The sequence below is a fragment of the Gavia stellata genome, chromosome 28, assembly GCF_030936135.1.
Source record: "Gavia stellata isolate bGavSte3 chromosome 28, bGavSte3.hap2, whole genome shotgun sequence".
Classification (NCBI taxonomy): domain Eukaryota; kingdom Metazoa; phylum Chordata; class Aves; order Gaviiformes; family Gaviidae; genus Gavia; species Gavia stellata.
The window spans coordinates 2729310-2750286 of record NC_082621.1 but is presented as its reverse complement, the minus strand read 5'-3'; the positions used below and the strand labels follow the sequence as shown (position 1 = coordinate 2750286).

Genomic DNA, 20977 nt, shown 5'->3' with positions numbered 1-20977 from the left:
GCCGGGGCTGTCGCCGCAGAAGGTGAGAGCGCGAAGGGGGAGCGCAAAGCAGCCAGAATCAGCCCCAACAGTCTTTCCGCCTCTTGTTTTAATTCTCTTCTTCTTGTAACTAATTTGCAGAAAACCGACCTATTTTGCCGTGCCTTTAGTACATACATTTTTTGTTTAGATTCTCCCTCCGCCCTTCAGTGACTTTACTGCGGACTGGAACTCTTTCATTAGCACCAAATAATGTTTAGCATCAAAGCACACATAAAATAAATTAAAGCAATTAAACGCAGGAAAAATCAACAATGCAAAACAAAAGGCGAGTAAATTCAAGCACTTGCGCGGGGGAGCATCCTCCGCCGCCTTCTCCCCCCTCCCGCCCCTGCCTGTTTATTTACATAGCCAGGCTGCGCAGTGCAGCCGCGGATTCCTCCCGCGGAGGCTCCACGGAATTTACTCCACAAATGCGTTGCGCAAGATGCGCGGGGGGGGGGGGGGGGGGGGGGGGGGGGAGGGTGTCAGCGTAGCTTTGGAAGGAGCCGGCGAGCTCCTTCCCCCCTCCCCGCCTCTCGCCTCCTTCAGCACCCACCGCCGCGGAGGACTGCGAGGCGCGCAGGGCATCATCCTTCCGCAGGTTTTGAGCGAAAATAAGATGCCACGTCAAGCATCTGCGCGCCCACGGCTGCCATCCAGGTTTGCAGTGTGTGCTGCGTCTGCTAATTATGGGAAGCTCATTAAGAAAGGCAGCAGCTCTTCTGCCTTTTGCAGACTGCAATTCCCGCTTGAAGGGAAGGGGAAAGAGAGGGGAATCTTCCTTTTTCCTGGGTGAAATCCCCTGGCGCAAGCTCTTTGCAGGAGCGCACTATGCACAGAGGGGATGGGGTGGGGGGGAGAAAAAAGCAGCGGTTCCAGAAATTTCCCCCCCCCCCCCGCCCGCCGGCTCCTGGCCCGCGGTGGCCCGGCCCGCTGCCCCCCTGGCCCGGACCTCTGCGCCCGGGGGGGGCAAGCGGGAATTGGGGAGAATTCCGAGCAAAAAAGGCAAAGCCAGTCACGCCGACGCGTGAATATGCCGAAGCCGGGGCAGCGGTTTACCGGCGGGGTGACCCACCTTGCCGGAGCATCCCCCCCCCACCCCACCCCGCGCTATAGCGGGGGGACCCGGGCGGGGTCCCGGCGGCTCCTTGGGGGTGTCCGGCCCTGGGGAGCCCCGCAGGCACGAACCCCGCCGGCTGGGCTCTGCCCAGGGCTTGGGCACCCCGGCCACGCGCCCAGTGCCTTTATTTGCCCCCCGCCCCCCCTTTTTTTTTTATTCCCCCTAAAATCTGCAGAAAAGACCCCACTTGCGTAAAAAAAAAAAAGACATCCAAAATCCCACCCGAACCCCACTGTTTTACTGTGCCTTTCCCCATCTAAAAGCCACCCCCAACCCCAAGCTCTTTATTCTGGGGGGGCTATTATTGTCCATAGCCTAACGCGTGAGGCGTTGTTCGATTATTTCTCTCCAACACCCCCCCCCCCCCGCAGCCAGGGAAGGGGGCGGGGGGGGGAAAATCCCCGAACCCCCTTTCATATTCTTTTATTTTTGTTTTAAAAAAAAGATGGCGGCTAAGAAAAAGACTGCTGTTAAACCGGTCATGAAGAAATGCAATAAATTCCTTGTTGTTTTATGAAAATTTACAACTTTGTGATAGAACTTTATGAGTGGCTGGGTTCTGGGATTGGCCAGAGCCGGTCATGTGGACTGCTAACCGTGAACATGAACTTTTTATTATTTCCCATGTGGTTATATTGCACCATTCTTCTGTCCGCTGCACCTTGGGTCGGATCAGTGTCCTCTATAGGGCTCTCGCCTCTTTACATTTTTTTACTTTTGTGTATAAGCTCGCTAGGGCTAAAAGAGGGGCGAGGGGAGGGGGGGACGCCTATCCGCACAGCCACACGCGCCCAGACACCCACCTCCGCGCACACACGTAGCACAAGAGTTATAGGGATTTTTTATTCTTCTTCTTTTTTTTTTTTTTTTTTTTTTTTTGCTAATTCCTCTGTTAATTTGCCTGCTGCTTTGGAATCTCAGTAGTAATGGAGGGGCAGAGGAGATTCTGGACGGAGTGGAGGCTATCATTTTTCAAAGAGGGAAGTTGCTCCATTTTCTATGCAAGTGACAGAAATGCAAGAAGCTCTCACAAGTCAGAGAGGCAATCGACGGCTATCAGGTTGGGACAATATTTGTCAGCTAACAGATAAGCAAACGCTGTCTCTCTCTCCCTATATATTGTACTTGTACCACAGAAATGGACGTCAAAAGGTAAGGGAATAATCTCTGTTTCTCTTCATTTAATTTTTTCTTTGAGAAAATGCATTTGTCAAGCTGCCTTTTCTATTCCTTTCCCCATCTCCCTCTCCTCTCTACCCGGCGCGGGGGGGGGGGAGGAAGAAAAGGGTGGGGTGATGAAGAAGGGAGGCACTGGCAGAAACCAGGGGTGGTGGAAACCTGTTTAAGCGACAATTTCCCCGAAAAAGTGGAGGGTGAAGGTGCAAAAAAGAGAGAAAGAAGAATGGGGAAAAAAGGTGAAGAAAGAAATTGAGAGAAAGAAAGAAAGAAAGAAATAGAGAAAGAACGTAGAAAAAATGTAGAAAGCAAGAAAGAAGGAGAGAAAGGAGGAGAGAGAGAGAGAAAGAAAGAGAGTGAGAAAGAAGTAGAGGAAGAAAATAGGAAAGGAAATAAGAAAGAGAAAGAAAAATAACATAACGGAATAAAAAGGGAAAATAAAGCCTCTAAGGTCACCTGGAGACAGCAGGCTTGGAACGGAGGATTTTGCAGTAGCTCGGTGACGGAGGCTTTTAGGCACTGCCTTTAAAAAAATACCAAACCCTTTGTGGGTAGTTGTCGTGTTTTATTTCCCACCCCCCCTCGCAGAATCTCTTGCCAGTTTGCCTGTCTTCAGGCGAGCCCAGTAATTTGGCGAAGTTTGTGTGGAAGCCAGTCGGGTTTTGCGCTGCTCTCCAGGGTCATTATTATGTGGGTGGTTTCTTCGGAGAGGGGCAGTTCGCGGCAGATCCTCGGAAATAAGGCTCTGGAAATTAGTTAAAAAAAAAAGGGGGGAAATTAAAAAAAAAAAAAAAAGAAAGAAGGGAAAAAAAAAGATGATAAGAACGAAGCCAACCCGGAGCGCAGCGCTCTCATTGTATTTTTTTTTCCCCCTCCTGAAACTCCCAAATGAAGCTGACGTTGCGATGCAATAAACCTCCCCGCATTTAACCGCGTTCCGCAGTGCTAACGGGGCTCTGCGCCCTCCCGGGCGGAATACCCGCGTGGGTCTCACCCCACGCCGTGTCGGTGCTTTTCCACAGCCGCTTCTGTGCAAACCTCCCTCGCTGCTGCCCTAACGCTTCCCTTCGGGATGGGGAAAATATTTGTCCGGAGATGCCCGTCATTTTAAATGTGGGGTTGGGTTTTTTTTTTTTTCAAGATTTCAAGGGGGGGTGGTGTTGAAATATAGTGCTAATTGCTGCCGTTGCGAGGTGATTTTTAAATAAGATCATGTAAGAGCCTGTGTATGTGAAGCGAGATTGAGTAAGAAGAGATTCATTACTTAAGCATAAACCGTTTTATGACGTGACGATTTATCTCACCTAAACTGACTGTGCCTGAATATTGTGTGGACAAGAGTAAACGATCGCAAGCCGCGGAAATAATAAACAGAAAGTCATTTTTAGAAGCTATTTCTTCCCGAACCTGTTACATTTTTCATAAATCACGGGAGAGAAAAGCTGATGCCGGTTCAAACGCCTGTTCTCCCTTTGCCCTGAGTCTCACCGCGCTCGGGTTTGGGTTGTTGTGGGTCTTTTTTTTTTCTCTTCGTAAGAAAAAAACAAATGATACAAAAACTAATGTAATTTAGAAACCTTGCTGCAAAACGCTTTTGGGCCGATTCTCCCACATCTTGCGTGGGCAACCACTTGTGGAAAACCCGCAGCCCGGTGCGGGCGGCTGTATTTAACCATTTCAGCCCGGTCCGGCGTGGGATGAGCGAGAAACCTCCGTGTGCCCCCGGCGCGGGTGTGCGGGGGGGGGCGCGGGGGGGGGTGTCCGCGCTGCTCCCGGCGGGGCTCCCCTCCCGGCCTCCTCCCCTGCGTGTTTATTTAAGAAAACGGAATAAAGCGGCATAAAGCCGGGGCAGCCCCCCGCCGTGCCGGCCCCCCGGAGCCGCCGCCGCGCTGCGGGACTCGCCCATTCCCCGCCGTCTGCTGCCATCTACCGTCGGCGGGCGGCGGCTCCCGGGGGGCTCCCCGCGGCCGGTACCCCGGCGGGGCGGGGGGGGGCTGCCCAGGCTGCCCTCCCCTGTCCCCCCGCGGTGCCAGGGCCCGCAGCCCCCCCGACGGCCCCCGGCCCCGCGCTCGGGTGCGTGAGGCCCGGTGCCCCGCCGCGGCGGGCAGGCGGGGGATGCGCCGCGGGCTATACGCCCAGCCTTAAAGCGTCGCGAGGTACGTATAGAGCATGCACTCGCACCTATACGTGCACTCAGACGTGAGCTATGGACACCCCGTCCGCGCGTGGGGATGGACACGTCCCCCCCAGCCCACGCTGACACGCGTGGACGCCCGGTCCGTGGCGCGCGCGTGCAGATCTATAGGCGCAGAGGCACATACAGGCTCCGGGCTCTGGGTCTATACGCACCCGGGAGATGAAAGGTGGTCGGGTGGTGGCTGAGCGGGAAGACAAGACGTTGCCAAGTGCGATGCGGCCCGGCGGGGGGGGGGGGTGTACCGGGGAGGGGGTGCCGGGGAGGGGGTGCCGGGGAGGGGGTGCCGGGAGGGAGCGGGGAGCGCGGGCGGGCGGGCGGTCACTTTTAAGTTACTGTAGGCTTCGCAGGGACAATGCGGGTCTGTGGTTTTAAAAGGTTTCTCTCTCGCCCTCCCTCCCTCTCGCTTTCTCCCTCTCGTTTTCTCCTTCTACCACACAGTTTCCTGGCAACTGTTTACGTCTGGGCTGGGGACATTTTCTCGGAGAAAGTGAGATGCCCAGGGACTATGTTAAAACACATACACAAAAAAAAAGGAGGGGGGAAAAAAAAGTTTCTCTCCTTTGAGCAGCTCCAGCCATGATTAACTTGTTCCATGCTGTAATTCCCAACACCCCCCAGCATTCGCCTTCCGCATTACATGATCCGTCTCGCCTTTTCCTCTCCTTCTCCCCGCTTTCCCAATATTACTTGACCAGCAGCCCCCCCTTTCCCCTTCCCAGGGCTTGCTTTCGCGGAAATACTTGGCTCTGGCTGCCTTTTGCCTCCCCCAATGCCCCTCTCCCCCCTGCCCTCCCCTCCTCCCACCCCCCCCCTTTTTTTTTGTTAATAATTAGCTGCACTCTTTAATAGAACAATGGTAGATTATTATTGCTTCTTTTCAAAGATCCCATTAACAAGGTTATTATGCACTGCGCGGGAAGTCAGGTAAATTAAACTTAAATTGCTGGAAATTAAGTTGCAGGCGGTTATGCGCGGGGAGAGCGGGTCTTTTTTTTACCCCTTCAGCCATCAGCGGTTTAAATCCTCCGACCCTGGAGCCCTACACGGCTCTGTCGGGGGGTGCCGATGCGATTTGGGGTGCGCACGAGCATTACGGGGGAGGCTTCTCTGCTGCCAACGGCTTTCTGTGTCTGACTCCGGGAACAAGGGGGGTTTTCAAGTGTTTTCATGGTGTTGGCTTGACTTTATGGCTGCAATAAGTCCCTCGGTAGGGAAACCCCCGCTGGGTTCTCACTTCAGAAGGATCGGGAATTCCAGCTCCGCATGAAAAAAAGAGAGTTTCATTTTTTATTGCAACCAACTGCACTGAACTTTCTACCAAGCTCTTAGCGGGTTGAGCTTCCACACAAGCGATGCTCTGTTCTGTTCGCATTTCGAAATGTTTGGGTGGTGGTTTAATCCCCTCATCTATCTGCCCGGCTCTGCTCGGTGGGGTTGGCGTTTGCTGGCCAGGAAAGCAAAGCGACAAAAAGTGGGACCTTCCTGGGCAGAGAGCTGGGGTTGTCCGTACTGTAAATACTTCTCTTTATCTGTATTTATGCCCTGCCAGTTGAGTGATGTCTGTCGGGAGGGGAAAGCGGTTTCCCAGCGCAGGGAAATGGCTCATACCACCTTCTGCTCCCTCTCGCAACTTCCCCGCTTTACCGCCGCTCCTCAGCAAAGCCCCGCGCCTGTTTTGGAGGAGATGAGGCCAAAGACGGAATAAAGATGGGTCTAAAGACCCGCAAAGAGGGGTCTAACTTAAGCGCTACTGTATAAGCTCCCTTCTGCAACCGTTCTTGCTCTGAGCCTGTGTCCCTCCCGCCTGGGCTGGCTCTAGAGGCGGCCAAAGAAAATATATTCGCAAAATGGGTCTCAGATTTACCTTCGGACTTCAGCGGGGAGGGCTGTTGAACAGCCGCACTAAGAACCCAACATTTAAAATTTTTTTTTAAATGTAATATTATTTTATTTTGAAGCGATTGAGCTGGGAATAGAAACCACCTCTGCGCTAAACGTTCAGTTCTCTGAGATTTAGTGCGGTTTAAGACCTCTGCTCGTATTTACACGTATTATAGGTGGGAAATCAATTAGACCGCGGGCCTGACCCTGCGGAAGATAAAAACTATGACAGGCTCTGGCTTTGGGTTTTTTTCACATTGGGAACCAAGTTTTCTTCTTTTCTTTTCTTTTCTTTTTCTCCCCCAAACAACCAGCTACTGGGTCATCCTTCTTCTAAGAGGCAAGACGTATTATTTTGTATCTATAGCGCGTCGAAAACATCAGCAATAAGCAATTAGCAAGCGGCCAGCTTCAATTAGTGCGTTTTTATTTTCTTTTAAAATGTCGCCTCGCAAGCTACGTAAAAAGCCCGGTTTAGCCACAAAGGTTCTAGGAGGAGCAGGATTTTAATAGTGTAAAACTTGGGGGGGGAGGATTTTTTTTTTCCAAACTATTTCGAGGAATTTATTTGCAGAGCAATCATGAGAAGTGAGAGAAAATATCAGAGCAAACATTTTCAGCAGATGTACTCACGCATTGAATTATCAGGACATCCCATTTCTTAGCCCAAAATTTGCATGCGGAGCTGATCACGCCAGATAATCGCTGGTTTTGCAGAGCTACAAATATTGCGTAACTCTCTAATCAAATGTGTGAGCTGTTCGGCTCCTGCAAAGCAGTTAACTTCAGGCTCTCATCCGATCCTGGGTTTGGGGATTTTTTTGTTTTCTTCTCTAGCCATCGTTCCCTTGCAATCCCACTTTTTTTTTTTTTTCCTTGCATACCAATAAAGCAGATCTACGTAAGTTTGGGTCCATTCCATACACAAAGGGAAACTCTGCAAGAACAAATATAAGAGATATCAGTCAGAGAGGGGGTGGTGGATGGAAAACTACTTCCTTTGCATGTTATTTCCTTGAATTATAAGGATTATGTTTCAGCCGAAATGTTCATCGCAGCCGTGGCATGAAACAATCTTGGCTTTGCTGCTGTAAACATGATGTTTAAAATAAATTAGCTCGTAATAAGAGACCGGTTTCGTAGATACTTAAAGCTCCGTCAGAGAGAGCCGCCCTGGCAGCTCTACAGACACCATGTAATGTATGTAATTCTAGATTTGTAGCACACACATTCACAGATTCAAGTCGAGGGGAGTGGGGACTACAAGGCGTGTCATCTCATTGCCTGTAAGCCCCGACAGACAGATGGCTACAAATTCGGACAGGAAACAAATCCCTGATAAAACGCGAGCGATCGGGGGACAGTCCTGGGTTTAATTTAGATGTGGGTTTGTTGTCTTTTTTTTTTTTTTTTCCCCGGGAGATCGCTCTGCTGTTCCCATTGGAAAAAAGGGAAGGCGGCGACCAGAGCTCCAGCCCTACCTTGAGAAAGGGGGATCTGCGGGGGGGATGCACCAGGTAGAGCAGAGCACATCTCCAGCGAGGCAATCGGGGCAAACCCCAGAGCAAAGTCCGGCTTTCAGGTGGCCGGGGCTGGCTCCAGACTTTGGGAATTATCCCTGCCAGCCTTTTAACTTGGCAGAACCAGGGATTTTGCAGCGGGGACGGGCTTCAAGGGGGGGACGCGACCCGGCGGGGTCCCTGCGCACCTCCAAGGCAGCAGCCCCGTCACACCGCTAGCTTTCCTCTCCTCGAAAAAAGGAAAATCTCGATCGGTAACCATCAATAATCTCAGCTTTTGACCGTAACCCAAGGCTTCCTTTTAGCCATAAAAGGTCGGGCATAGATTTGGTATTAACAAAAAAACGCAAGAGGGCACAATGCGGTACCGGGCTCCGGGGGAGATCGGGATTTAGCAAGGGAGAAAGGGAATACTTCGATTTTCCATTTATCTCCCGAATAGGGAGCTTTTGCAGCGGAAAAAAAAAAAAAAAAAAAAAAAAAGGGGGGAAAAGATGCAATACCGGAAAAGCGAAGGTTTGGTTGAAGCGAGCGCAGCTTCCCTGAACAGGGAATGCTAATCTATGGTAATTAGAGAAACGCGAAGCGAAATAAGTTGTCAAAACCGATTTCTTCTCCTGTAGCTAATCTAAGCTCATGAACCCGGCGGGATCTCCTCCTTGCGAAGTTCACCCGCACACACAAAAAACTTTTTTTCCTTTTTTCCCCCTGTTTTCTTTAACTGTCCCCAGACCTTTCGGCAGGATTTGCAAACACCAGGGGTTAAAGTTTTCCGAATGCGAATAATTAACTCCCCCCCCCCCCCGCCGCCCCCCCGCGCCTTACCGCGGGTATTTGTATACGTTGTATGTGTGTAAATACATATAGGCGCGCGCGCGCTCCGCCATCCGCGCAGACGGGTTCTCGCACACCCCCGCGCTGAGCTCCGGGGGAGGGGCAGGGGGCGGGGGGGGGGCACGGGACGCCTTTATTTATTTATGAAGCTGCGAGCGCGCCGGGAATGTTTCTTTCGGCAGATATTATATATTTGGTTAAGGGGGTGCAGCGCTGCTGCGGAGAAGGGAGGGAAAAGGGGGTGGATGGTTTGTTCTTGGGGTCCCTGGTGCAATCTCAGCTCCTCATGGGTGCTATTTTGCAACCTCAGGCGCCTGCTATTGGTCAGCCCCTGATCAGATGGTTGTATTTCCTTGTGTCCCTCGCTGGCACCACGCCATCTCCCTTCAGCTAAAACCCAATCTCCGATATACTACTAATAGCTAAACCACTTGGACTATAAAACACAACAAATCATAAAGCCGGGCAAGGACGGCGGGCTCCTTCCAATGAGTTCTTATTTTGTCAACTCGACCTTCCCGGTGAGTCTGGCGGCGGGGCAGGAGCCCTTCCTGGGACAGATCCCGCTCTATCCCTCGGGCTATGCGGATCCGCTGAGGCACTACCCCAGCACCTATGGAGCCACGGGCGTCCAGGAGAAGGGCTACACCTCCTCTCCCTACTACCAGCAGAGCAACGGAGCCTACGGCCGCAGCTCCGCCTGCGACTATGGGGCCGGCGGGTTTTTCAGGGAGAAGGACCCCGCCTGCGCCCCCCCCACCCTGGACGAGGTGCCCTTCGCCCCCGAGCCGCGCAAGTCGGACTGCGCGCAGAGCAAAACTGTGTTCGGAGAGAGCGAGGAGCAAAAGTGTTCCGCCCCGGTTTACCCCTGGATGCAGCGGATGAACTCTTGCAATAGTGAGTTTACTCTTTTACAGAAATAAATACATCAATCTCCTCCCCCCCTTTCTTATTTGTTACCGCCCGAGAGAGAGAGAGAGCGAGCGAGCGAGGGAAGCAGGAATAAGGTTCACTTTAGAGCCCAAACTTCCAGCGGGGAAGTTAGGCGACACGAGAGGCTCCGACTTGCTCCTGACACGCACCAAAACTTCACGCCGCGGAAGTCTTTTCTCCCAGCGCCCCCCCAGCTAAAAAGTTTGTCCCGCATTTAAACCCCAACACAGCATTTCGCCATTTCCCCCCCCCCTTTTTTTTTTTCTGGGTGTTTTTTTTTTTTTTTTTTGCACATTCCAGTTTGCGTGTCACTCAGCTACAACGATTTGTCTCTGTCTTCCCCCCACACGCACAGGGAGATATCTTTTCTAAATCAGAGCTGGATGACTTTACACACGCACGGACCCACACCCCCACGCAGCTCCCTCTCTCGCCGGCTAGCAGATCTGGAGTTAAATAATATAAAAGTCTTTAAATATTTGAAAGGAGAGGGCTACATTTTTAATGAAACTCGCACATAATGAAAAGTCTGCCCGGGGAGAATTTTTTTTTCCCCCTGGTGATATATGACTTCTTTAAGTGCTGTTTCCTCAATCAGAAGGGAAAAAAAAAAAAAAGGGGGGGGGGAAGAAAAATAATAGAGGCTCACCACCCTCCTTCCCATGTTTAGATGCATTTGTTGCCTTTTAAGTTCCAAATTGATGTCCATTAGCGCAGGGACATAAAGTGTTGTGTCCTCTTTAATGTAGAGTTTGGGCAGATCGATTCACTTCATTATTGCTTAAATGCTCAGATCTATTACAGTTGCCGGGAGGGTGGAAAACAGGGAGGGCGGGCGGGGGGGGGCAGAACACCTTGCGATTTTTCATCCCGGAATAAGATAGATCTTGCCCTGTCTCCCCAGCCCTGCCCGCAGTCTGGCAAGTTCAGCATTAACCCTTCTGCCCGGCTGCCTGCAGCGCGGCTGCGGATCCTCCGCGGCTGCGGCCCGGCCAGGGAGCCTCCCTGCGCGCACGGAGGGTCTCACCGCTGTGGGCTTTCTTTTGGGGTTGGCCAAAGCCCTGTGGAGGGCAGGGGAGAGGGCGCACACCCCCCCACCCCCCACCCCCCGCACACAGCCGCGGTGCGGGGCGTAGCATCCCCGCGGATTATCCAGCATCTCCGCGGCTCCACTAAACCTCAGGGCTTTCCCCTCTTTTTCCTTTCCTCTTGTTTTCCCCCCCCCTATTTTTCCCCTATTTTTTCCCCCCGTTTTTCCCCCTATTTTTTTCCTATTTTCTTCCTTGTCTTTTTTTTTGCGGGTGTCACAGGTTCCTCCTTCGGGCCCAGCGGCCGCAGAGGCCGCCAGACCTACACCCGCTACCAGACGCTGGAGCTGGAGAAGGAATTTCACTTCAACCGCTACCTGACCCGGCGCCGGCGGATCGAGATCGCCCATTCCCTCTGCCTGACGGAGCGGCAGATCAAAATCTGGTTCCAGAACCGCAGGATGAAGTGGAAAAAAGAGAATAAATTGCTCAACTCCTCGCAACTGAGCGCGGAGGAGGAGGAGGAGAAAACGGCGGAGTGAAAGTATTATTTAAAACACACACAAACCCAACAACAAAACCGATTTAGAGAGGGAGGGAGTGAGTGTGGGTGAGAGGCGAGAGGATGAGGGGGGTGCGGGCTGGCTGCGAGGACAGGGGAAACCTGCACATTGGTGGGACAAGCCCTCTGCAGCAGCGGCAACAGCCAGAAAGTTTGGGCCACCAATGCCATGGGCTCGTGTTCCCAGTGATCTGTCGTGTCCCGGGGAAAAAAAAAAAAAATAATAAAAATCAGGCTTCTAGTTGCGTTTTTTAATATTTTTTTTTTTCCCTTCCTAGACCTCCCTCTCCTCCCACTCCACCCCCCGGACTGAAATAATAATAATAAAAAAGTGAAGCGATAGAGAGAGAAGGGGGAAAAGAAAGGGAAAGAGAAAAGACAAAAAAAAAAAAAAGGACTCCTACCCGTGTTTCTACCCTTGGTGTCACTGTTAGTAATCTGCTAACTCTTGTATTTAATGGAAGTGCTGCAATATATGTCATTTGGGGTGTTTATTGTCTTAATTTTGTAAAAATGTTTCATGCACGGTTGACATAGGGTTTTTTTTCTTTTTTTTTTTTTTCCTTCCTTTGGTAAATTAATCAAGCCCTGGGGTCTTTGTAATTAGTTTTTTGGGGTTTCTTTTTTTTTTTTTTTTTTTTAAGGAAAATCTACTGAAAGAACGAGTACTACCTAGAAGGATGCAAAAGCAACACCACCACCAACAGCAAGAAGTTATATTTTATTAATTTTTGTACGTGTTGTGTTTGAAGTTTGTCTTAGGTATGAACATGGAATTCTCTAATAAAAACAAAGTCTTCGATCTCACGCACACCACCCTGTCATTATTATTACGGTGATCTTTCCCTTTTCCAGGGGAACTTGCCATTCTTGAGGAGCAGAGAGTGGGCAAGAAAGCTTCTCTCTGTGTGACACTGTCTCCTAATCTGCGAGGACAAGCAACTCCGAGCACACGGAAGTTACAGTGGAGAGATAAATCTGGTTTTCCCTCTTTTTGTCTAATCTTAAATGGAGGACCTTTCACCAATAGTATTTCCTCGCTGACATTCTGCTTTAGTATCGCTCTTTTTTATTGTTACAGTACAAAGAGTTATGACGAAACGCTCTCCATATACATAATAAATCAAGGAAACAGGCAAAAATATGCTCTCATTTATCTACCAAAGATACCTAACATTTGCCTAGCATCTTTCGAACATCTGGTCCCTTACTTCATATCCCCAAATCAAAGTGAAGTGTATTGCAAAAAAGTCCAGATTTCAAGGGAATTTGCCCTGCGAAACGAGTCGCTTCCCAGCTCCAGGAATACAGCCTCCATTTAAGGGGGGGGAAAGGTGGGAAAAAAGCTAACCTAAGCCTGAGGAGCTCTTTTGAGAGAGCAGATTTTGATTTTCACGTGGAAGCGCTTTCCACGGCTCCGGTTGGGAGGCTGCCCTCGCCGGGGCTGGAGGGGGGACGCTCCGGCCCCCCGCCCGGGGGGAATCTCGCGGACGCCAATGGCAAACTTTTCCTGGCTTTGGGAATTAAACGAAAGGAAATGCTTTTTCTGCTGGGGCTTCAGGACTGGAAGCAAGCGACCAGCCCAGCCGATTTCGGATACCGTTTTCTGCAGCTTCGCGGGGGGAAAACGCGATGTAACAGAATCTCCTGCCCCTTTCCCCCCCTACCCACAAGAAATACCTATGTATGAATGCATCCCCCCATGCCACAAGCTGGTTTAATGGCAGTCACTTTTAAAATCAATTCATGCAGAAGCTTCACAGCTGTAGGACATTTACTATTATTGCCACGCTTTTCATTGCCCGTAATTATTATAATTATATGTCACTTTCAATATGGCGCATAATTTCCAATGAGTTGCAGACAAGCATCTGAAATTCCTAAACTGCCTTGGAAAAAAAAAAAAAAAGAGAGAGAGAGAGAGAGAAAAGAAGAAGAAAAAAAAAAAAGAAAGAAAATAACGCCTAACAAAGCACGGCTCTTTCACAACGTTTTTACCAATTTCAGAGTGCTTTTGCTCCCCAATATTCCTCGCAGGTTAGCAAATGGGAAGGAAAAACCACGTAGCACGACGCTGTGTTCAAAGAGGACGCGAAACGCTCAGGAAGAAGAAGATCCTAAAAGCAGCGTTGTCACCCAGTTCCACCGGCCGGACTTGCCCTCCTCTGCCTTTACCCCCCCCCATTTCCCATTACACACCCCCCCCCCTTTTTTTCCCCTCCAGAATTAAGGTGCGACCGCATCGCTGGCTCCACGCTCAGCGCGCAACAAACCTCGACTTTTCTGACAATAACCACGCGAAATAAACCCGAGCAGCCACGCTCCCCCCCTCCCCGCAGCAGCCTCGCCTCGTGAGTGTGTCCCCCCCCCGCCTTCAGATATCAAAAGAGAAGACTGCCCGGCCTCTCAGCGACCCGACACCTCATCCCTCGCTGCCTCGCAAACTTCCCCGGCGCTGTTATAAAGGAAGAAATTAAGTTTAATAAAGAAAAGGAGCTGGGCGAGCAGACCCACGCGGGGAGCGCCCACACGCGAGCCGCGGCAGGATCCACCCCACCCCCCCCGCGCGCTTTTCATCTCTGCGCCGATTTTTAGGAAGGAAAAGGAAGCTAAAGGGCGGGGGGGTGCGCGGAGCAGAGGCCGGCGGGGGCGGTTTTGGGGTGCGGGCCCCCCCGCGGGCGCGGTGCGGGGCCCCGCGCGGCCGGCAGGTGGCGCGCTCCGCCAAGGTGGGGGGCGAGCGCGGCGCCGGCGCGCGCGGGGATTTGGGGCGCCGCGCACCGACTTGGGCCTAAACGACTCCGCGATCGTCATTATTTGTAACCATAGAGCATGAATTACCTCTTGAGGTCATCAGTGAGAATTTACGACTGGTCAACAAAAGCACGTGATTCCCAAACGCACCCCCACCCTCCCCCCATATTTGGCCGCATACATAGCAAAAACGAAGTACAGTGCATTGCTATAATTCATTAATACATCATAAATCGTCAAGCACAGGGTTATAACGACCACGAGCCACAAATCAAGCCCTCCAAAATAACCCAAATGAGCTCTTACTTTGTAAACTCGTTCTCAGGGCGCTACCCAAATGGCCCCGACTATCAGTTACTAAATTATGGGACCGGCAGTTCCATGAACGGTTCTTACAGAGATTCAAGCACCATGCATTCCAGCTCTTATGGCTACAACTACAATGGGATGGACCTTAGCATCAACCGCTCAGCCTCCTCTAGTCACTTTGGGGCTGTGGGGGAGAGCTCCCGCGGTTTCCCTTCTCCAGCTCAGGAGAGCAGGTTTAGGCAGGCGTCTAGCTGCTCCTTATCTTCTCCCGACTCCCTGCCCTGCTCCAACAGCGAGAGCCATGGAGGCAAACCCGCCCCGTCCCCCTCCGACCAAGCTACTTCTGCCAGCACCACCACCACAAATTTCACAGAACTAGACGAGACCAGCGCGTCCTCGGGAGCCGACGAGGGCACTCCAATAAGCAGCAGCATCCCCCGAGCGCAGGCAGAGCCCATCGCAACCTCCACCGCGGCAGCAGAAGGGCAGGCACCTCAGATATTCCCTTGGATGAGGAAACTTCACATTAGCCATGGTACAGCTACTTCTTTTTCCGTCCTTCTCCTTGTTGTTGTTTATTTTCGCACACCCCCTCTCTTTTTCTCCTGTGTTTTCCCTTTCTCCCCCCCCCCTTTTCCCTCCCACCCCCCCCACTCCCTTTTTTTCCTCTCCTTCCTTTTATTCGGTGCAGGCGCTTTGATCAGAAACGCAGCTATTTATTGCTTTTGTATTTCTTGCTCTGATCGCTGCTTTAAAGCTGCCTCTGGCGCCTGGGGGGGGCGATTTTATTTTAGTTTCGCTATTCTGGCCGCGAAATGTGCGCTTATTTCAAGCTCTTAGCTCTGTGTGGATGGTGGGAGAAGGTAATTTAAAAATTGAGGGAAGGGGGTGTTCCTTGGGGGGGGGGGGGGGGGAGAGGAAAGGAAAGGATTGACCATTAAAATGGCATTATATGCACAGATGGGTCTCTCAGCCCTTTCCTACTCTTATTTTGCTGGGTGTATTCTTGACAATCTGCTCTTGACAAAACCAAAATTGCGAGGAGATACACGGGGAATAGCGACCCCCCCCCCCCCCCCCCCGCGCGCCCCGGTTTTCTCCTGGAGAAAAGAAAGCAGCGTTAAAGCAGACGCCCCTGCCCACAGAGCCAGGAACACCCAGGCGGAGGCGAAAAAGGGGGGGTTCAGGAGCTCGCTTCCCCCAGTGAAATTATGAATATTGAGTTGTGAATGTCGGTTCTGGAGGGGGCCAAGGGTGGGGGGTTTTACACGTGTCTGGGGGTGTGCGAGAAAAGGGGGGGGGGGGCTGTTATTTGGGGAATAAGCAGCTTTCCTAGCTGCCCGAAGAAGGCGACTATTTTACCTCGGTATTACCCCCCCCCCCCCAGCCTTAAGGATAACAAAAATCCTAGCAGAAAGCCCAAACGCAAACCCCGCTGTTGTCCGTGTTATTCAGACATGACTGGACCAGACGGTAAGAGGGCGAGGACAGCGTACACTCGCTACCAGACCCTGGAGTTGGAAAAGGAATTCCACTTCAATAGATATCTCACCCGCAGGAGGAGAATAGAGATCGCTCACGCTCTCTGCCTCTCCGAGCGCCAGATCAAAATCTGGTTCCAGAACAGGAGGATGAAATGGAAGAAGGATAATAAACTGAAAAGCATGAGCTTAGCCTCGGCGGGCAGCGCCTTTCAGCCATAAATTCTAGAGGAGGAGGAATATCGAGGGAAGAAGAGGAGACGAGGAAGAAATACGTAAATAAATAAATAACGCGCCGCAGATCGTAGTTTCGGAGTACTGTACAGTGAGGCACCTTCTTTTCGGCATGTCGTTGATATTCTAAACCAACGCGTATGGTACCGTTATCCCAGGACTGAGTTCATGTCGTGTTCTGCTTTTGGTTGGGTTTTGGGGTTTTTTAAATTTTTTTTTTAAATTAAATTTTATTTCCAGACGCTCCTCCTGCTCTTGTTGTTCTTATAAATGTACGTGTCCGTGCTCTCTTGATGCTTTCTGGAAAGCTAGCATGTTTTATGTGAGCCCTTTAAATGTTATAACTTATTTATAAATTGAGAACAAATACGATTGTTTGTTTATTTGTTGGGGTGTTTTTTTTTTTTTCCCCTTTCCTGAGTTAACTGCTTTTGGGTGAGGTCTTCTCTGCCTAAGCTAAAATCGGGGGTTCCTGCACTACAGTCGCAGAAAAAAAAAAAATCTAAAAAACCGAACAAAAATGTAAAAAAAAAAAAGAAAAACAACAAAAAAGGGAAAAAAAAAAAAAAAAGAAAAAGCTCTTGTATCTTTCTGTCTTAAAATTGTCCAGTCTGTGTTTAGTTCAAACTTCAGGCCAGGCTTTCTAGTCCCAGGCTAATTCCGAGACGTACTCTTAGACGTGGGTAAACTTCACTATTAAAAAAAACATTATAAAATCGGACCAACAATAGAGTGCTCTGATGTTTGTAAATACTAGAAATATTTCTGCTGTGACTAATAGACGGTTTGTAGTGGGCAGAGTGAATGCAATGTTATGTTGTAAAAATGGCATCTGTCATGTCTAGCTGCCTGTAGTACTTCGCCAATAAGCTTTTTGTATTTGTTTGTAGCTTTACTTGAAGTCAAATAAACGTTTCTCCTATTCACAAAGGCTCCCGGCTGCACTTTTTCCACCGCCCCGAGAGCTGCAGCAGGCGGCTGAGAGCGGGGGGTGCCTGGCATGGGGCTGAGCCTGCGCTGGGGGCTCTCGGCGGAGCTGCGGCCCCTCCCGGGCGGCCCCTCGGCAGTGGCAAACCCCGAGCATTCCCACCGCCCCCCTCCTGGCACAACCCGCAAGCCTCCAGCCTGCCCCGCCAACGCCGTCTCCCCCAAACCCCGCCAGAGCCCCCCCGCACCCACCCCCACCGCCTCAGACAAACTGGTTTTCCAGTACTTCGAGCTGCAACGCCGCGGCGCAACCGCTCCCCCCCGCGGAGCCCCGTGCGGAGGAGCCCCCGCACACCCCCCGGGCACAGGCGCGCTGCAAAAGCCGGAGGCATTTCTAGCCGCGTCCGCGGAAACTCCGCTCTGCAGCGTTACGGCCGCGTGCGCGTGGACAGGCTAGTTCTTCCAAACACCTATCGCCTCTCTCTGCTGCGCTCTGCTCTCCCCGCCACCTCTCGTCCTCGCTTTATTGTGTCCCTGCTCTTGCCGCCTGCTCTCTGCCTCGACCCTGGAAAATAACCGCTCGCAGCCCCGTCACCACCGACTCCTACTACGACGAGTCGGTTTTCCGGCCGCGGATAATTTAACGCCAGCAAACGGTGCCGTTTCCTGCCCGGGGGCTCGACCGAGGCGCGAGAAACGCCGGGTTCAAGTCGCTCGACTTGGCAAAACGCCGCTGGTATCGCGACAACGCGGCTCAGGCTTTTTGTTCGTAGCAAGTAAAGTCGGAGCTTAAAACTTACCAAACTTAATCTCCCACTGTTTAGGTACTTCTTAAGTGATTTTGAGAGGGATGTGAAGTGGACTGTCAAATCCCAAACCATTTGCTCGCCTTCCCTTGGTATTTTTTCCTTTTTTTTTTTTTTTTTTTTTTTACCAATAGCAAACTATACCAAAAGTGGTATGACATTTAGATGTCAAATGGATAGGGTTTTATCTAGAAGTTAGATCGTAAAAATCGCCCAGACCTCAGACAGATACCCCTCACTGGCTCTCAAAAGTCACGTGAAGGTCCATAAAGTTAGTTTTATGGTTTTGGGGAGTTGACAATGTACATATATTTCACATTCTCTAGAATGTTAAGTGACACTTTAACTGCTTGGTTTGGCTTGTAAGGGGCAGCAATGGGTGAGCACTTTCCAGATGAGATAAACGTTGCAATTGCAGGGAACATGTTTTGCGGGTCCAGTTTTCAGTCCAGAGAGCCAATGGACTGGAGTCCTGAAAGTAAGTTCTTCTGAAATATTATCTGCTTAAACTATTTTAAAGGTTGCTGCGGCTGCAGGCTGAGCGGGGAGGAAAGAGGGTCTGTCTCTCTTTCAGAGCTTTATTTCGCACTTTCAGAAGGTCCTAACTCTCAGCCTCCCGAGAGCTGAATTGCGTTTCATTCCCACCACAGCTTCCAGGCCCGCCAGTAAACTTTGTGGAAGCGGGAGGAATGGAAAATCTGTAAAGATTCATGGTCGTCGCAAGGCAAACTCCATCCTGCCCGGGCCGGGGGGACACGTGGTACTTCGGGCAAAGTTGGGGTTTGCCCTTGGCCGCCTGCAAAGGCTCTCGCTCGGTGCTGGAGGTGCTGCGGTGCGGTGCGGTGCGGTGCGGTGCGGTGCCTGCTGCTCGCAGACAGCCGCGGAATTCCGGCCCGTGCCTCTGCTTTTCAATCACGGGGTTTCTCTGGGCTCTTCAGGTTCTTAACACCTTTGGATTTTAATTATTTTCACCTGCTTGCCAAAGAAACGTGTACACCTTTTTTTTTTCCCTCTTTCGGCCTGTGTAGAGGGTTTGTTGGTTTTTTTTTCCCCCCAGTTTTTTTTTTCTTTCTTTTCTTTTTTTTTCCCCCTTGGGTTTCGCGTTTTTTCCAATAATACGAACGAGTGTCCTCATATTTCCGTAGTTCGTTTTCTACCATATTGGAGACACTGAATGACCGCTGTTATGTCCCTCCCCCAGCCTGTCTTGAAGTGCTACAGAAAAATAATCAGCCGCATACGGACCCTCCAAACCTGATTGAACCCAGGTTCAATATCTCACAGATTGCCTTCTCCCCCTCTAACGGGTGACAGCGTTCTGGAAAAGGCGCCCAGCAGCCTTTTGCTTTGGGAAAATAAACAAGTTAGCGGGGAAGGGCAGGCGAGCAGAGCCGCCGTGGCTCGGGGCGAGGGGCTGCGGCGGGGGGGCTGCGCGCCCCGCTCCGCGCCCTGCTCCGCGCTGGGGCGGGCAGGTGGTCCCGGCCGGAGGCTCCCGGCTCCGCGGCCGCGCAGACGGAGCAGAAGGGAGCAAAACGGGGCAACAGAGAGCAAAACGGGGCAGGCAGAGCCAAAGGGAGCCACGAAACCCCCCCAGCCCCCGGAGAGGGGGCTTTTTTTTGAAAGCCGAGCGGCCCGCATCTGCAGCAGAGGTGGTGGGGGAGGACACTTCGGCCACACCTGAAGCAACTCACATCTACCCCCCCCACCACCCCCGCTCCTTAAAAAATAATAATAATAAAAAAAGTTCAAAGCGGAGGTGCTGGGGGGGATGAGAGTTTTCTAGAATTTGGAGCAGTCACAAGCTTCTCCCCCCCCCTTTTTTTTTTTTACGGTAAGACAACATTTGGTGGACACATGTCCGTCTCTTTTACACAAAGCAGAATGTCCCCCTTTAGCACACTTTGGAGATTGCTTTTCCTTCCTTGGGCTGTTTTTCCTGTCCTGCTCCATGTGTCTCCTAATATCTTTGCTATCATCATTTGAACTTCTGGCTTCTCCCTGAGCAGTCAGAGGGTGGCCAGTGCAATCCTGAAAAACCTCTGCTCTGAAAACCTGTAAACACAAATGCAAAAGCTGGAAATTGAGGGAAGGGAAGCAGGGTGCGGGGAGCCTTTCCTATTCGGCAGACCGCTTTTATGCGGAACAGCCTCTCCCTGGTCTCTCAGCAAGCTGGACGCCTGCTTTTCAGTTGATAATAAAGATATTTTACGGGATCCTAAAGGGATGGCATGGGCTTTAAAGGTGAATTCAGCCGCACGGGCACGACCGGCTGCAGACGGTTTCTCCACCCGGGTTAGGGACGTGTGGAGCAGAGGGGGTGTGGGCAGAGGTGTGCGGTCCTGAGGGGTTAGACCAGGCGACGGCCTGCTAATCCTTCACCCTTCTCATCTCTACTGGCGGCTAGGAATGATTTCTACTGATTCAAATGATAACGAGGGGTTTGGGCAAGAAAAGTGACATCCCTTCGCCCTAATGTATGTTTGGAAATGTAACCATACGTTCAATGCACGCATGTACCTATAAACACCGTGTTTCCAACATATATTCATCCATCCATATATCCATGTAACCATCCACCTCTTCCCCATCCATCATCTGCATCACTGCCCGATCCCCACTCAAAGATATTCATGTTTTATACAGTCCCAGGCAAACTTTCCTTCCAAATTCACTCCCACCACGGGAGGCACAAGGGTCTTGGTTGTTTTTTTTTCCTTAAGCGCCACCATTTCTAATCGCTCAGTGTACGCAACATCTTATTTTGAAATAAGGGTGGGAAAAAAATTGAAATAAGGGGGGGGGGGAAAAAAAGCAGACCAAGATAGCCAGACCGAGGGGAATTTGCAATGCAGCGGAGGCACAGGACGTGGCAGCGAGGAGGAGATGCCTGCGTAGGTGACAACAGGTGACAACCCTCTGCCACCCCCCTTGGGTTTAGCACCCTCAGCACCGGGATGGCACCGGGCCTGTGTCACAGCAAAGCAGGGGGGACTGGATCTTATTCCTGGCAGAATGATATCCTCCCTCTTCTCCTTCCCATCGCTCACAGGAAAGCCTCTCCTCTCTGTCCACGAGATCTGCTTTACCTGCAGCACGTAGCATGCTTTGGGGGGGGTTGTTACTTATTTTTATTTTTGTTTTTTTTTTTTTTTTTCCTTCACACGCTGGGTTTTGGGGCTTTTAGAGGGTTATTTTCC

General features: G+C 51.2%; 2 protein-coding genes across 2 annotated transcripts; both read left to right on the top strand.

Annotated features, from left to right (window-relative positions):
- The first annotated feature begins 9237 nt into the window (after positions 1–9237).
- Positions 9238–11252, top strand: HOXB6 (homeobox B6). Its single transcript, XM_059830263.1, has 2 exons — positions 9238–9646; positions 10993–11252. Exons 1-2 carry the CDS (start codon positions 9238–9240, stop codon positions 11250–11252), a joined length of 669 nt encoding a protein of 222 aa, XP_059686246.1.
- A 3065-nt stretch (positions 11253–14317) lies between these two features.
- HOXB5 (homeobox B5) lies at positions 14318–16035 on the top strand. The gene is made up of 2 exons (XM_059830305.1): positions 14318–14867; positions 15788–16035. Exons 1-2 carry the CDS (start codon positions 14318–14320, stop codon positions 16033–16035), a joined length of 798 nt encoding a protein of 265 aa, XP_059686288.1.
- Positions 16036–20977: the final 4942 nt, after the last annotated feature.